Source organism: Eutrigla gurnardus, assembly GCF_963514095.1.
Source record: "Eutrigla gurnardus genome assembly, chromosome: 8".
NCBI classification, from domain to species: Eukaryota; Metazoa; Chordata; class Actinopteri; order Perciformes; family Triglidae; genus Eutrigla; species Eutrigla gurnardus.
The window spans coordinates 10,766,060-10,783,081 of NC_139922.1; the positions used below are offsets into that span (position 1 = coordinate 10,766,060).

General features: G+C 41.9%; 1 protein-coding gene across 2 annotated transcripts; it reads left to right on the forward strand.

Annotated features, from left to right (window-relative positions):
• The first annotated feature begins 4,798 nt into the window (after positions 1-4,798).
• On the forward strand, positions 4,799-16,846 carry ampd1 (adenosine monophosphate deaminase 1 (isoform M)). 2 transcript variants are annotated; one of them, XM_084016539.1, is made up of 15 exons: positions 4,799-4,835; positions 7,691-7,856; positions 8,062-8,224; positions 9,143-9,308; positions 9,416-9,635; positions 9,973-10,102; positions 11,330-11,524; positions 11,846-11,977; positions 12,464-12,627; positions 12,814-12,940; positions 14,342-14,505; positions 14,653-14,773; positions 15,287-15,460; positions 15,725-15,835; positions 16,443-16,846. In XM_084016539.1, the coding sequence occupies exons 1-15, from the start codon at positions 4,814-4,816 to the stop codon at positions 16,596-16,598; spliced, it is 2,211 nt and encodes a 736-aa protein (XP_083872665.1). In that variant the 5' UTR covers positions 4,799-4,813; the 3' UTR covers positions 16,599-16,846. The 2 variants fall into 2 exon arrangements, with proteins under 2 accessions (XP_083872665.1, XP_083872666.1); XM_084016540.1 differs by lacking the exon at positions 4,799-4,835 and adding an exon at positions 6,954-6,972.
• The last annotated feature ends 176 nt before the right edge of the window (positions 16,847-17,022 follow it).

A 17,022-nucleotide genomic window follows, 5' to 3' on the forward strand; every position in this document is an offset into this window, starting at 1 on the left:
TATTTACGAAAGCGTTTGTTTTCATTTCACAGATGAGCTCACTATACAGGCCACATAGAACTCCTCCACATAACAATCAATGCTCTGAAGTTTAATGATGAGGCCTTCGTATATGTGCAATGTCAAATTTACAGTCTAGATACCAAATGTACAATGTAACCGACACATTGGCTGTGTGTATGTGGAGCGTCTTTTCCATCTGAATTCTGAAATTAGCTTTGCATTCTTTCTGAGCAGGGCTCGTAGGCAGCACAGATAGGCAAGAAGCCAACAATCCAGGGGGCAGTTATGATGTTAAGATGTTAACACACCCAACATCCACCATTTGGAGGTCAGTCAAACCACAATTTCTCATAAACTATTATATCGACAGATTTAAAATGTGAATTTGCTCCTTTTGCGAATTAATATTCAGTCTAGTTGAAGAAATTATCTGTAGGTCCTAGTAGTATTGAAGGCAGTGCCTTTTGTGGAGTAAAGTCCTGCTGTTGCTGAGAAAAAGACAACAGGTCCTGTATACGTGCTGTTTTTAGATCTGGGTGTTCCTCTTTATCTTCAACAGGAAGCGTGATTACAATCCCAACAGAACATGTAAACACGTTGAACTTGTAAACTGCCCCAGTGACTGTTACTAACAAGCAGACACTCATCCCTCACGGTGCAGATAAATACTACTTAGAGTGCTGCAGGAATGAGTCCTAAAACTTAGTTTGCATGGGAATTAGTTAGCATGTTTGTCTCAAAGTCAGTCGGTACTTTGCATGTTTTTTTGGTAAGTAGTTAACAGGAGTTTAAGAGATTTTACATCATGTGTGACAGGTAGAGTTTCCCCTGTCTCCTCCTGGTAAAGCCACACCCTGCAGTTGATTGACAGGTAGAATTTCTACCCTCCTCCTCCTGGTTAATTTATACCCTGCAATCAGTGATTGGCACCTGGTGATGCTTATTCACCTCATGGTCCCCTTTTAAGGGTAGTTGTGAGCAGCCAGCAGCAGGGTGTATCGCTCTGGCCAGATGCTGCATTTTGCTTTAGGGATACGAACTTCGAAGGTATGTAATGGTGTATTGTCTGTCATAACTATTGTCGGCTCATTCATTGAGTTCCTCCCTGGTGACTGTACAGGTGTGCAGGAGCTTGAGTACTGTGGCAGCCGTTTATGCAAACCTAACCTGTCCTGTGTTACAGTGTGTGCTGCCAACTCTTCTCCTTCCCCTCACTCGCTCCCTCCTGTGGCCTTTCCTGGCACCCCATTTCTGCACTGGTGATCATTTTAATGTGTGGCAACATCTTTTAGCTTTTTTTTTAAAATAGATTTTGAAACTAGAAACTCTTGTCTCTGCTCCTTTCTTCTCAGAAGAACTTATGTGTTAAAGTGGGTATTCTCTGGGTGAAATTCCCAGAGTGGCGTTGTCGCATTTGCTGTCAGGGGCGTACAGTTGCCCCTGTCGCATGCAAATACCCCTCATGTGACGTTTTTGAGGCTTTTACATTTTAAACAGGTTGTGGCTAAATGAGACTTCAAAACTTCATCACACCAACTAGTTCACCTTTACACCCTTTTTATTTAGGGACTACAGCCTTTAACTTCTGGCGTTTACATTCATACTTTGAAATTCATAAAAGTGAAGGGATCACAGTATATTTTCTGCAATAATCCAAAATCCATTGGAAAAATGTAATTTTTTGTTAAGGTAACTCGTGTAACGCTAACTTCCTGGTTTGCCTACCAAAAATGTCTATTTATTAAAATCAGGGATATTTCATACAGATTGTTTTTACATTTATATAATGCGAACGGTGGCTTGTGTGCGTCCGTTAGTTAATGTGTGACTGTGTACCTCTGTGTCTTTCCACAGCTAATCTTGCATTCTGCTGCAGCAAACTGTATATTTTGGGTGGCCAGTTATGGCAGCATGCTAATGGTTGTAGTCACTCTCACTTTACCAAAACACCTTTTGTTGGCAGTTTTATACAGCAGTTGACTGGCTGTCTCCTCACTCAATACTCTTAACTGGATCACTAGTGGCCCTGACTGGTTGGGATCACTAGTGGCCCTGACTGGTTGGGACCACTAGCGATAAGACAGCTGAGCGCATCTCTGACCTTGATTTTCAATTATGTTTAACGAGTGCACATCTCTGCTCGTCTTTCATTGGAACAGCTGCATGATTAAATTACTGTAAAGAAATCGTTGCATGTAGTTATCTCTGCGGTTCACATTTGCAGAGTGATTCTCTCTTTGTCTGGCTGTCGGAGAAGCACAGTTTCAGATGTCTTCCCACATGCAGCGCAGATCTGTAATCACCAATTCACCTGACACCAGTAATATTAAATACCAGAGAAAACATTGTTATATGACCCCAACTTGGACTATTTATATTGAAAATATCAGTGGCGGTCCTAGGTTTCATGACGCCCTGGGCGAACCTCACCTCCAACGCCCCCCAGCGTAATTTTGCCGTTGTTTCATTCTGATGTTCACGGCATGTTTTGCTGCGTCTCCCACCTTATTATGTGCCGTTTTGAAATTAATTAAAAGTGAAAACCACAGCAGATTGGAGCCAGACCTATGACCTGGACAGAAGAGCACCTGTTGTAATTTGGTAGAGTCTGACAGTCCGGGTGATGATGATAGGAGTAATATGAGACAGGGATATTTGGACACCCTGCTCCCTTTCACCCATGTAAACCAGCTGCTGATCTCTCAGGTTCATGGTGAGGGGGAGTCAGATCTCTCTAGGCCTGAACAGAAACTCCTCAGAGAAATGTTCATTCATGTCTGCCCGTGTAGTTGTTGCCTTTGATGCTTTTCCTTCACGTTCACATGGCAACTTGATCAAGGCTGATATGTAGCACAAAAGCATTCACACACAAAGTGGAACCTTGTAATCAATGTATCAGATATTTAGAGATGAACAACTGAAGATTCATTTGTCAGAAACCACAATTTGTTGAATGGAATTTAAATCTTTCTTTGTTAAAATTAATATATTTTTAAATTGAGAACATGCTGTCCAGCCAAGACATGAGAAGATTCAATTCATCTCTGGCATTCAAGATAATGTTTCAATACTGTTGATGCGCCTCTTGCCAGTTTAATTTCAGTAACCAATAAATCATGAACTGTAGCTTGAACTGGAATCTTAAAATATTTTAAAAGTATGCCTATGGAACATACAGTATACATTAACAAAATGTCCTTAAAAAGTCTGTCAGGCATTTTTATTTCTAATGGCTGAACTGACTGCCAATTTCTAACCAGATCTCTCTCACTAGTTGCACTCGGAGGGGACCGTTGACATTTAGGATCACATTCCCTAAAAATAGATTGCTTGTTAAGTGTCTTGGTGCTGCTCAGAGAAGCAGAAGTGTGCAACACAAGTGAACGGCAAAGTCTGTGCGATGATGTCAACAACCCAAAATAACTAGTTTGTGGTGCTCAAAGCAATAATATAATAATAAATATTACCTCCATAAACAATTGCTGTTGATTTTGCTTTAAAGTTGATTATATAAAAAGTGACACTAAAGCGAGAATAAAGTTAAAGACTTTTGCATATAGTTATAGGATAGCCCAGCTAATTCTGGACATTTCAAACTTTTAATTTGAGATTTATATTTTCTATAAGGCTATATATATGTCACCTCCACCTGTCAACAAGGCCTGTAGCCTACGTCCTGTGAATATTAAGAATTCCCACATTTTAGCCACATTAATGGCCTCCCACTTTGGTCCAGGCTAAAGTATCTCTAACTATTGAATGCGTTGCTATGGAATTTGGAACAAATATTTGTGGTCCCAGGAGGATAACTCCTTCTGGCCTTGGTAACCACCCTGACTTTTCCTCCAGCTCCATCAGCTGGTCAAAATGTTTCTAGACAGATGCTAATTAGCAAATGTTAGCATGCTAACATGGTAAACTAAGAATCTGCTTGCTTAACACCAGTATATTAGCATTGTCATTGTGTGTATGAAGCTCAACGCTCACAGTGCCTCAGTAATTTACTGGGTTCAGCCTCACAGAGCCGCACTAATGGGAACTAGACCACAAAGTTTGCTGAAAAAGTGACTTCCAGTAAAATCACATGCAGAAACGAGTACGGTATGTCACGGGCCCGGAGATGGATGGATCTGTTTTCTTCTCATTTAAAAGCAAATTGAAAAGTAATCAAATGGTATTATACAACAGTACAACACCACTTGGACACTTTACTGATGTGAAGTGCAAGGATCACATGACCAGGGGATTTGCACGTTTTCAAACCAAAGGCACCATGTGAGAAATCTAATAGCATGTATTAAAAATGACCTGTCATCAATGACATTATTTTATTTTTCTTATTTCCTGAAAATTTTACATTTTCACCTAACAGTAACTTAATTTTGTCACCTGTTGCGTTTGTCATGGATAGTGTGTGCTGAGATTAACACCATCTAAAAACCCACCTGGCATGTGCAGGGCCACTTGTGCAGCTATCAGGGTGTTATATAATTCAAAGCTCCCTCTCTCTCTCTCTCTCTCTCACACACATACAAACACACACATGCCCGTCTCTTTGTCTACACACTGTGCCTGTTGGGAAGTTGTGCACATAGACGACTTAAAATAGAGTTGGACACACATGAGTTGCCCCGTTATGTTTAGGCGTGTCCCACGTAGGCACAGAAGGTTCTGGTTACACGTGAGGGGTAGAAGGAGCTTAATATTTCACCGAGCGAGCGCAGGACTCCACACTTCCCTTCTACAGTGGGCTTGTGGCTGACCACCTTTCACCAGTCCTCAGGGAGCGTTTCACTGGAAGAACGTCACCATGCCGAAAGTCTTAGTGCCAGGTGAGTATAGGCAGAATGAACATGCACTCTCAGCTCTACATTGACACATGACTATAAAGATGAACTGCGGAAGCCTTTACCTGAAGAGTATTCGTTTTTCATGTTTGTTCATGCTTTCACATGAACTATTGTGGCAAACACATGAAAAAAAAAAGCTAGACCTTTCTGTCAAAAGGTCGCCCTCATGTCTGCTCGTTGAGATGTATGGAGAAAACTTTGCAGATATTCTTTGAATGCATATTCCAAAGGGTCACAGGCTGTAATATCAACAGCTGTTAGGGTAATAAATTCCCATTTATTTGCCGGAGGTGCAGTGCCACCCTAATGGATGGCACTGACAGCTTTAATGACAGGTTCATTGGGGTTAAAAATATATATAATTCCAATATGAAGTACATACAAATCCATAATAAAGTGTCATTGTCTTCTCAGACTAGACACATTTTTCTGATTTGTGTGATTTCAACGTCCAAATACCTTTCTTGAGATTAATTGAAGGCATTTTAAATTAAGATCATAAAACTTCAGGGTTGTGATTCAAAGCAGAATAAAGTGAGTCACTATGGAGAGGATGTTTGATCAATATCATTAGCCAGCAGATTCTCTGAGGACGAGTGTGACAGGAGTTCAGCTCATGCTAAATTCAACCTCCCCCCCCCCCATGATCGGAATGTGGAAAACCTCAACCATCACTTCATTACTACTATTATAAATGCTGTTGTAATCGTTGCTAATTATAGGCTCACCTCCGCCAGGCACTGGGCATCTGGCAAATATGGTGACACATTATGACTTCTTCAAAGGGCGAAAAATAGAAATGCGATGGTGTAACCACCTCCAGTCTGCAGACCTGGGGGGTTCTAGTGCTTTGGCAGGTTTTGGTGCAGAATGTGTTCGATGTGACTGCAGAGATCTGACCCGGCGTTGTCTGGTGGTCCACGCAGAGCGGTTTTATGACCTGCCGGATCAGGTGTGGAGAGCTAAAGACGAAGTGTTAACAACCACATTGATGAAACTCTGGTTCGTCTTAAAGGGCCAGTTTGTCAAAATCACATGAAACTTAACAATGTCAAGAAAAGTGTAGGTAATCAATATAACCACCTGTGGATTACTTTCTACTAAAGGAACAGTCCAAAAATAATAGGGCAAGTCTGCGGACAGTTTTTTTTTCTCTCACTTGCTTCCTTTGAGACATAACATAACCACACTTGTTTTGTTTCTCTCTAACCTGAACCTGGGACTTAATGCTTACTCAACAGAGGGAGGAAGTGAGTATAGTGCGATGGTTGTTGTTGGTTTACTCTATGGATGTGAGACAGTCACATCACCAAATATTCTTTCTCCGTTTGAATGCAACCTTCTTGGTTAACGAACCTCTATGATATGAAATGGGATATAGTGGAAATAGATACCATTTATTAATCTATTGTTCACATTCTATATCAGTTTGTATCAGATGCTTTACAAACAGAGCATCATCGATCAGAACTGAACTGATTGTGAACATTTATATCAATAAATGACTTTTCCCAGGTAGCTCGATGATACTTCCATCGGGGGAATGCTTAGCAACGCACAAACAAGAATCTCAGTCTTGTTTGAACCATCAGTGCCAGGGAGGCATGGGAAATTCATCTTCTCTTGCACGGATGTTGTTTAGAATGGCAGCGGTGCAGTAATGGAATCACAATCAACTGATTTTAAAAGGCACTGGAAGCACCGAGAGCACGACATCATCTCTGCATGTGTCATGAAGATGCAGTGACAAAATCTGTGTCCGGCTGCTGTTAATTCAAAAGCAACTGAATGTAACAGTCATGTTTCTCATCCTCACACTGTATGGTACCTTAATCCCACTTATCCATTCAGGAATGTCTCCTTGCTCATATCCTCAACATCTACATTTGCATGTATTTCATTAATTTCATTATTATAAATAACTGATATTATACTGCAGGTACAGCCTCTCTCACTAAAATATTGTGTATTGATAACTACTACATTTTGTTATTTGTACTATAAAACACACTAAAGGGTTTGGTTTGTGTGCCAGCATTACTTCTCTAACATTCTCTCTTCTTTTGGGTTTTATTCCTGGTGGCGCTACTTTCTTGCTGGGCGTAATCAGGTCAACATAGTAAGTATGGATGGTGAGAGACGCAGAAACCTCAAATGACTATCGTCGTATGTGCCGGTACTGGAGTTGTTGTCTTAGAGTAGGCAGCCTTGGCTCTTGTAAGTGCATGTAATCAGTATAGAGAGTGGTTAAGCATCGAGTAATGCCACTCCTGCTGTGTGTTATCATCGTGTTTCTTGAACGCTTGTTGAAAGACTGTTGGTTCATAACTGAAGTCATCCTATACCTTGACCCTCTTTTCCTGTAATTTTCCTAACGTATTGACCAATTCAGGTTAAAGTAATCTCACTTACATCCCCATGGAGCCACGTCCATCCTGACTGATGGAGTTTGAATAATAATAACGAGATGATAAGAAAACTGGGTCTGGGGTTAAAAGCATAAAAAAAGGCTTCACCATGTTGTCTGGATTTGAATCGAGCCAGCAGCGTGTCCTAGCACTTCATCGCTGTCGCTCCTCTGTGTGCATGGGATGAAACTGGAGGTAGGAGGTGCAGACTTGTAGTTGCTGAGTCAGCATTGGTCATGTATACGTTGCATGTGCTTAATGTCATGGATGTCAGGATGTCCTGCACCATTCGTTCCTCATGAATCTACATTCTGTAGTCAGATTCATGCAGCGTAGATTAAAGGTCAAGAAGTCGGATTGAGTTCTGCATGGTGTGATTGGAGCCGAATGGATTCCTGCTATGAACAGAACCGTTGCTGTGCCCGACAGAGACCGATGATAAGATGCGGGCCTTCGCGGAACAGGTCTTCGCATCTGAGACAAAGAGCGAGGACATCCGCGATGAGATCTCTATGTTTGATGTGGATGAGGACTGTCCCATCATGCACCATGAGATGGCCCACCACCTGCATACCGAGGACAATACTGAGAAACGGTGAGACAGGAGGTTACGTGTTGTCGGCTTATGCTCATGGCGCAACAAAATTATTCCATAACATGGTGACGAAGAAAGATGTTTGGAGGTTTTATATTTGTAGTTAGGTTTAATGGTTTACTGTTTGACTTTCACAGCAAGTCATTTAAGACATTTTTACACGGGATGAAGGCAACCACTTAACCTCAGCTCTCCTTATCCACAGCAAGAGACTCCAGCGCAGCCGCACCATGACTGTACCTGCGGCGGCTGCAGTCGCTGCCCATGCAGCTACTGCCCCTGTAGTAACAGTGGAGGTGGACACACCCACCTACATGGAAGTGCCTGACTTCCAGAGGGTGGCCATCATTGGAGACTACGCCTCTGGGGTACTGTTTTCCTTTCCTCCCAATTATATTGACAGGGGAAAAAACTTAGTTTGACTTGGTTAAATGTAGCTATGGGATTATCCTTCATCACAATGTATTTTTCATTGATCAGGAACAAGTTTATTTTTGAATATGCTTATTCTCTTTCTTGCCAAGCATTAAATGATTGTCTGTCCATTCAATGTAAGGCTATGATAACCAACAGTTAGCTTAGCACGTCACACTTCCTTTAATTTGAACAAAACATAACTTTTAAGATGTTAATTATAAAGTTTGAGTTCACTGATTTCCACTAGTTAAAGTGTCTAACCCTTTATTTACCGGTCCACCGGTTCCTAAACTGGACTTGGGTCAAGTTGACATGGATGACTTTGAATTTCACTGACTACATGTGTCTCGGGGTCAGTGGCCTCACAGCCGGCCTCTCGCCAACAGAAGCCCATGAATGGAGCTCCTCTGAGAGCAGGCCATGGTTTAGGTTTCATGACTGTGGGTTTGACATTTACAGAAAGAGAAACACGTTAGAGGAACTGATTATTTCTTCCACAGCAAACTCAAAACCTCCCGTTTGTTACATATATACACACTGACTATAAAACATATTGGTTAATACACACACAGGGCAAATGGTCACCAATGAAATGCAGCATTTCAGAAAAAAAGGTTGACTTTAACAGTATACAGAATATTTTCAAAAGGTTTTTAACAATCAAGCCTTTAGCCTTTCCATCAAACAAATACAAATTCTTAATGAAACTTTGTATTGAGGCGTTTGCAGTGATGAGCTGGTGGTTCATCTTGTTTCTGAAAGGAATGCTTCAAGTGTTTACATGGACACATGTAACTGTAAGGATACACTTTTTGTAAAGGTATTAGTAACTTTCAAAATCCGTAAAATCTCTTGTATCTGCCAACCAGGTGACCATGGATGACTTTGAGCTGTCCTGTAGGGGTCTGTACCGTGCCTTGACCATCAGGGAGAAGTACATGAAGCTGGCCTTCCAGCGCTTCCCACGGACAGCCTCCAAGTACCTGCGTGATATCGAGGGAGAGACCTTCAAAGGTGAAGATGAGGTGCAGCCAGGTGAGGAGAAATAGAGTTCAAACTTTGTCAAAAGTGTATGCTCATGTGAGATGTTTTGTGTACCATTGGGTATCCCAAGTGATTAATTTGTATGTTCCATCCATCAGTCTTCACAGCTCCTCCAAAGAATGGGGAAGATCCCTTTGATACCAAGAACCTGCCTAAGAATCTGGGATATGTTGCTCGTATGAAGGATGGTGTCATCTACGTATACAATGATAAAGCAGCCGCTGACAAACACAAGCCCAAAGACTTGCCCTGCCCCGACTACGACACCTTCATCGACGACATGAACTTCCTCATTGCTCTCATTGCTCAGGGCCCGACGTGAGTCCTTATGAAATGTGTTAATTGCTCTGTTTTGAAGTTCAGAACTGAAATATAGTTATTGCTGTCGCCCCTCAAAGGTGTTTACTCACATCCTATTTCTGCACAACCAAGGTCTTCTAAAATTATTTTGAAAGTAACTCCTGGGTTGATTGACAGTTATGTAATTTGACCAAGTTCTCAGAGGTTTCAAGCAAGGTTCCCAACAAAATAACAAACAATGACGAGATGCTTCAAATCAACATTTTCCTATTCTCAAACTCTTCATTCTGCTATTTGCACATCTATCACCTCACAGTACAGCACCGGTGCTAATGTGCTTCTCTTTGTTTTGCAGTAAGACTTACACTCACCGTCGTCTGAAGTTCCTCATGTCCAAGTTCAACGTGCATGAGATGCTGAACGAGATGGAGGAGATGAAAGAAGTGAAACAGAACCCCCACAGGGACTTTTACAACTGCAGGAAGGTAGCCATGAACACTGCTTCTGATTGAGCTTTCAAACAGAAATGCCACGCAACTAACTCTACTTTTTGAAATTTATTATGAAGGGATTTAACAAAAACACATGCACTAGGTATAGTTCACACAAAGACTGAGTTTAAGATGAGGGAATAGTGGAATCTTTGCATTTTTATCTTAATTCAGGGGCGTTTCTAGATGGTCTTGGGGCCGGGCAAAAGTAACCTCTGGGTCCCATCCGGCCAACATACTAGTATATCTTAACACCATCCAAGCAACCTAATGTCATCCAACACCCTATCTTATGTTTATTGTACACTGTAAAAAAAAAATCTAAGAGAGAGCCATACCATCTACTGTTCATGCATTAATAGTATAATAGTTTGGACACAATAATCTAGTCTGCTCACTAGCCGCTAGCTAGCTTGCGGTTGAATTGACAACTAACATATCTTTCTGCTGCTGGGACAAATTAAAACCCTGGCATAATTATTCAATTAACCTAACAGATTTACTTACCACTGTTTGTTCTTACCCTTCTCTTGCCTGCACTTTCATTTTTGATTGCCAGAAGGATCTGGTTCTAGAGATATTGTAGAGTGATCAAAAATGTAAAATGTCTGATTTTATGTGTCATTCAAAACTCAAATTATGTTCATACAGAAAACATTGAAAACAGTAATTCAAGAGTCTGCATATTTATAAAACTGAATATTTACATTTATAAAAGCAGAATGAATATCAATATTTTTAGTGAAGGCAAACATTTTCTAAATTTTGAATTTGTTGTATATGTTTTCATATGTAAAGACATTATTCTATAGTTTTTATAAAATTTAAACTTCTGTTTCCTAGTTTGTTGATGTTCTCGTAGCTGCCGTGCACCTTGAATGTGTTTCTTTAGCTCCATCTTGTGATCAAGCAGAGTTATTACACACCTCAGTGATCCACTCAATTCAAGGGGCCTTATAACATCAGACATCTTTTCCCTTCACAACACCTCACAAATCTTGATGGTGTGTTTTCACATCGCTGAATTTCACCCAGCACGTATGGAATTTTTTCATTATTGAAATCTCTTTGTGAATTTGTTATGTGGAATGTATATGTCTCTGATGTCTTGGTACAGGTACATATGTTGTGTGCAGTGGGTTTTAGGGATCCAGATCTGCCTGTTATGGCCCCTCTCAGTGTCCAGGCTGTCCTCACTCTGTCCTCTTCTTGCCATTCCAGGTGGACACCCACATCCACGCTGCCGCCTGCATGAACCAGAAGCACCTGCTGCGCTTCATCAAGCGGTCTTACCGGGTGGATGCTGACCGCATCGTGCACAAACTTCAAGGGAGAGAGGTCACCATGAAGGAGCTCTTCCAGAGCCTTAACCTGCACCCTTATGACCTCACTGTGGACTCCCTGGATGTGCACGCTGTATGTTACCCACTTGTTGGAACATTGTGAACAGACAAAATGATAAAAATGAAACATGATACATTGCCATTCTCTGACTTCATACATCAATGATTTTGTATATATTGAAATCTAAGGGCAAAATGGACTTACAAGAATAACAAAACCATTTAAACATCTAAAATACATCTTTCAAATGTTATTTCCTTATTAAATGATTTATAATCCACATTTTCTTGCTATTATTGCAAGATTTGCATTTAGAATACATCAATCCTGTGGTGTGCCCCCTCTGTCAACCCTCCGTGCTCTAAATCTCTTCTCTTGGTTGTTTCACTGAAGGGAAGACAAACCTTCCAGCGATTCGATAAGTTCAACGCCAAGTACAACCCAGTAGGAGCCAGTGAGCTGCGTGACCTGTACATGAAGACAGAGAACCACATCGGTGGAGAGTACTTTGCCACCATCATCAAGGTCAGTTTCTATATAACAAGAAAAATCAATTTTGATTGTCATGATCCCTATTTGGTCGGCCCGGGCTCCTTCTGTGTGGAGTTTGCATGTTCTCCCCGTGTAAGTGTGGGTTCTCTCCAGGTTCTCCGGCTTCCTCCCACAGTCCAAAGACATGCAGGATGGGGATAGGTTAATTGATGACTCTAAATTGCCCGTAGGTGATAATGTGAGCGTGAATGGTTGTTTGTCTCTACATGTCGGCCCTGTGATAGACTGGCGTCCTGTCCAGGGTGTACCCTGCCTTCGCCCAATGACAGCTGGGATCGGCTCCAGCCCCCCCGTGACCCTGAATACAGGATAAGCGGTAGACAATGGATGGATGGATGGATGATCCCTATTTGGACAGTTGACACTTGTAACATGAACATCATGGAAGGAGATATTATACAACTATTATGTACCGGACCCCATGTGATCTGAGCCTGATTTGATCTTTGTGTAAACCAGGAAGTAGCCAATGACCTGGAGGATGCCAAGTACCAGTATGCTGAGCCTCGTCTGTCCATCTATGGCTGCAACCCCAGTGAGTGGGAAAAGCTCTCCAGCTGGTTCGTCAAGCACAGAGTCTTCTCCCCAAACCTCAAATGGATGATTCAAATACCCAGGATCTAGTAAGTTTTCTAGCTTGATTCTTCTTGAGAGAGATGGAGAATCATTTATTGTTGTGGATAAATTAGAATTGGTCTAGGATATTATTAAAACTTATAAACCTCTGTAAGCTTGAAAAGTGGCTGAAAAGGCGTGAAAGATGGATTTAATTCATATTTTAATGAATTTGTTTTGTCTTTCTTCTATAGTGACATTTTCAGGGGCAGGGACTTTGTGCCCCACTTCGGCAAGATGTTGGAGAATGTTTTCCTTCCCGTGTTCCAGGCCACCATCAACCCACAGACCAACCCAGACCTCAGCATCTTCCTCCAGCATGTGAGTCAGAAAGAGTCACAACTTTAAACTGCACTCGGTAGATGTACAGCACCGTCTGTACTGGGAGTTCTGTTAGCTGTTAGCAGTTAGCTGTGAGCTAAACAGCACTGTACAAAACATAAAAACTAGCCAACTATAAATCCGTTATCTATGCAATGAATGGTCTGCAAAGCGTCATAAAACACACTTCATTCTGACTCATAAACAAGCGGTGATGTATGCAAGCAAACTGTTCAAAGGCTTCGTATAATACACATACATCTTAGGATCCATAAAACCATACAACAATAAAAGCCACAGTGACCAAGAGGTATGAAGCAATTCAATTCAATTCAATTCAATTTTATTTATAGTGTCAAATCACAACAGAAGTCATCTCAGGACACTTAACACATTGAGCAGGACTAGAATACGCTCAAAATTTCAAGAGTCAACACAATTTCAAAGTCCCAACATCACCCAGGGGTGATGTAGGTTTCTCCTCAATCATACAGGAGAGAAACCTTTCAGCTGCTCAGTTTGTAAGAAAACTTTCACATGGAGAGATCAATTAAAGCTACACATGAGAACTCATACAGGAGAGAGACCTTTCAGTTGCTCAGTTTGTAAGAAACAATTCAAATCTCTTCCAAATGTAAAGAAACACATGAGAATTCACACAGGATAGATGTTTCAGCTGCTCAGTTTGTAAACAAGACTTGGTGAAACCTCGTATCTGGCTGGACAGTGTCTGGTCAATGTGCCTAATTGCAGATAAGTCAAACTTCTCAACTCAACAATTATTTTGTTAAACACCATATGAAATGAAATCCACCTCTCTCTCGACTCAAACTGTCTCTACAATCTGCAGCCCACCAGTCAGTCACCATGGCAACACTGTTCAATCACAATCAAGTGATGTCCTTGCTGCATTAGCACCGCTGTACGTCATACTGTGATATTTTGTTATTTTCAGCAGTGTGCGTATGGCAGTTCTGTTAGCTATTAGCCAACCTCACCACAAACTGTTATTGGAGACACGCTCAGCTGTGTTATCACTACCTGGGGGCCGGTTAAGATAGTGAGTGACTCTTCAGCAGGAAGCCAATGGCAGAATAAACAGGCAACCATGGGATCTTGCATGAAGTCATAACTGGCCAACCAAAATATCATGCAGTTTGCTGCAGCAGAATGTGTGATAAAGTGAGGACAGACACAGAGGGGCTCACTCACTCACTCACTCACTCACTCACTCACTCACTCACTCACTCACTCACTCACTCACTCACTCACTCACTGATCGATCGCATGACCCTCCTGCATCCTAATGCCGGAAACTAGGACGATCACATCAGCTCAGACACAAGATACCAGATTGTATATTTTACCTGTATAATCAACTGTTTTCCTCCCGGTGTGTAGGTGACAGGTTTCGACAGCGTGGACGACGAGTCCAAGCACAGTGGTCACATGTTCTGCACTAAGAGCCCCAAACCGGAAGAGTGGGACATCATCAAAAACCCCTCCTACACCTACTACATCTACTACATGTATGCCAACATTGCAGTGCTCAACCAGCTACGCAGGTCAGTAACTGTTTCTCCGTACAGACGGTTTTGTTTTATTTAGTATTAGCTAGTTCTTTAATGCTCACAGTCAGTGTGTATAATCCTTCCTCTAAGAGCAGGTTTCAATTCCATAATAAACTACTTGTTTCTGGTCTGCTTTTCCAGAGAGAGGGGGATGAACACGTTCACGTTCAGGCCTCACTGCGGCGAGGCTGGTGCCATCACTCACCTGCTGGCCGCCTTCATGACGGCTGACAACATCTCTCACGGCCTCAACCTCAAGAAGGTCAGTCCTCTCTTCATCTCCACTAACTGCGAATCAACACTTTGATTCAGCAGGACTCCTGCGTACAGTCACTCACACAAGATCGATCACCCGTTCCAGACTTAGGCACTGTAAAGGAATCACAAGGTTTCCATTGTCCTGTGTGCAGTGGGTAACGTGTATCTAATTGTCAATGCGTGATGTTAGCAAGAATCCAATAAACAATCCAGGAATAGGCACGGGACAATATTTTTTTAAATTTGTGTACTATGATAGCAGCTAGGCAGCGACATCAAGTATCGCGATGAAATCAGGTCTGTGTTGCAGTATACCACATATCCTACAGGACAGCGACCAGCAATCTTACGCTACATCCCACGATTATACCTTATTGCGCGTTAAGAATTTTTGCCTGCTCTATCACCAAAAACAAAGGTAAAACATAAAAAAAAAAAATTCCCAGCCTTGACAAATAATCCTATGAATTGACTGAACCTGATCCTGTAATCTAATCAACCAATCTTCCACCCCCAGAGTCCTGTGCTGCAGTACCTGTACTTCATGACCCAGCTCCCCATCGCCATGTCCCCTCTCAGCAACAACAGCCTGTTCCTGGAATACGCCAAGAACCCGCTGCTGGAGTTCCACAAGAAAGGCCTGGTGGTCTCCCTGTCCACCGACGACCCCATGCAGTTCCACTACACCAAGGTCTGAGCACATGGTGCATGCTGTGCTGGATATAATAGCTATTGTATTATACATCCACAGGTCCATTGTACAGTAGAACATACATTTGCAGCATATAAACCGCTTTATGCCGTATGTAGAGCATGTAGATCTGCTGTTTTAATGATGTGAATTTCAAATACACACTTACCTTTGGAAAATGTTAGTGGGTAGTGGTGGTAGCTGTGTCCTTTTGAGTAGGAGTGACCCAAATATCAAAGTGAAAGTCTTTACGTCCACATGCAGGAACCCCTGATGGAAGAGTACGCCATTGCAGCCCAGGTCTTCAAGCTCAGTACCTGCGACATGTGTGAGATCTCCAGAAACAGCGTTCTGCAGAGCGCCATGTCTCATGAGGTAACACACCTGACGGAGAGTTTTAAATGTGGTTGCGCTTGGTTGACTTCTTCAACACATTTAATAGATAACCTGTAAGACGTGTCTTTCTTTTTTGTATTGGTGACCTCGTCGATGCAAAACGGTTATTGTGTTTGTCAGAAACGCCCCTCATTATAACCAGATAACAGGTGTTGTACTCCTGAGGAATAGTGATAAAAATGTATTTCAGCCACTTGTTCTTCAACTCCTCTTCCTTTAGAAGTCCATACAATGGTAATTTGTGTTTTCACAGTAGAAAACAGCGTCAACAACTCATGCTCAGCTCCACTCTTCACTTTGTTTGAGGGTGTGACAAACTACAAGCAGATACTATGCAAATAGACATTGGGCTTTGACACTCTGGAGACATTTTACCTGTACAACACACTATATAATACACTAAAGGAAGGGGTAAAGCAGAAAAATAAAAGACCCTCTTTAAATAGGTGTGCAGTATGGATGTGATCTAAAAAAGATCAAAAAGGCATTTTTCCTTTCTGCTCGACTTTAAATCAAAGAGCTCAAACATCATGGATTACTTTATACTCGCACCAAAACATGCTTGTGGTGTTCTTCTGCGTTCCAGGAGAAGAGCCACTTCCTGGGCCCCAACTACCTCGACGAGGGTCCGGAGGGAAACGACATCCGCAAGACCAATGTGCCCCAGATCCGTATGGCATATCGCTATGAGACCCTGTGCTATGAGCTCAACCTCATCAAGGAGGGCCTGAAGGCTGAATAAAGAGGCTTGCATACAACTTGGTCAAACTCATCTCCATGATGATGTAGAACCGTTTCTACATTTTGTTTTTCACAGCAACTCTTAAACAACTGAATCTTAAAAGAAACGGACCTTCTTAGACATTGATGTTCTCTCTTTTGGAGGAAGAAACCTTTTTTGCTCTTCCCTGTATATCATGTACACCACAGTATTCCATGTGGAGGAACATCGTGTTTGAGAAAGAAAGGGAATAAAATGTGAAATAACAAGTGTATTTGTGTGGTACTTGCCCCATATAGCTCTTTGCCTTTTCATACGTGAATCAGCATTACATTGCAACATTTACTTGCCTGCAGGATCCTCCTGCCTTGTATTGATTTTGTGACTTGGCAGATCGGCTGCTGCCTTCAGACGTTCCTCGTTCAGCTCTGATCTATAAATGAGA

Bases quoted from the DNA above. Each gene is read 5' to 3' on its own strand.
- ampd1 (XM_084016539.1), top strand. From the start codon at position 4,814: ATGCCGAAAGTCTTAGTGCCAG. The intron at 9,636-9,972 runs GTGAGTCCTTAT...TTTGTTTTGCAG, and splicing joins CTCATTGCTCAGGGCCCGAC to TAAGACTTACACTCACCGTC. The intron at 15,461-15,724 runs GTCTGAGCACAT...GTCCACATGCAG, and splicing joins TGCAGTTCCACTACACCAAG to GAACCCCTGATGGAAGAGTA.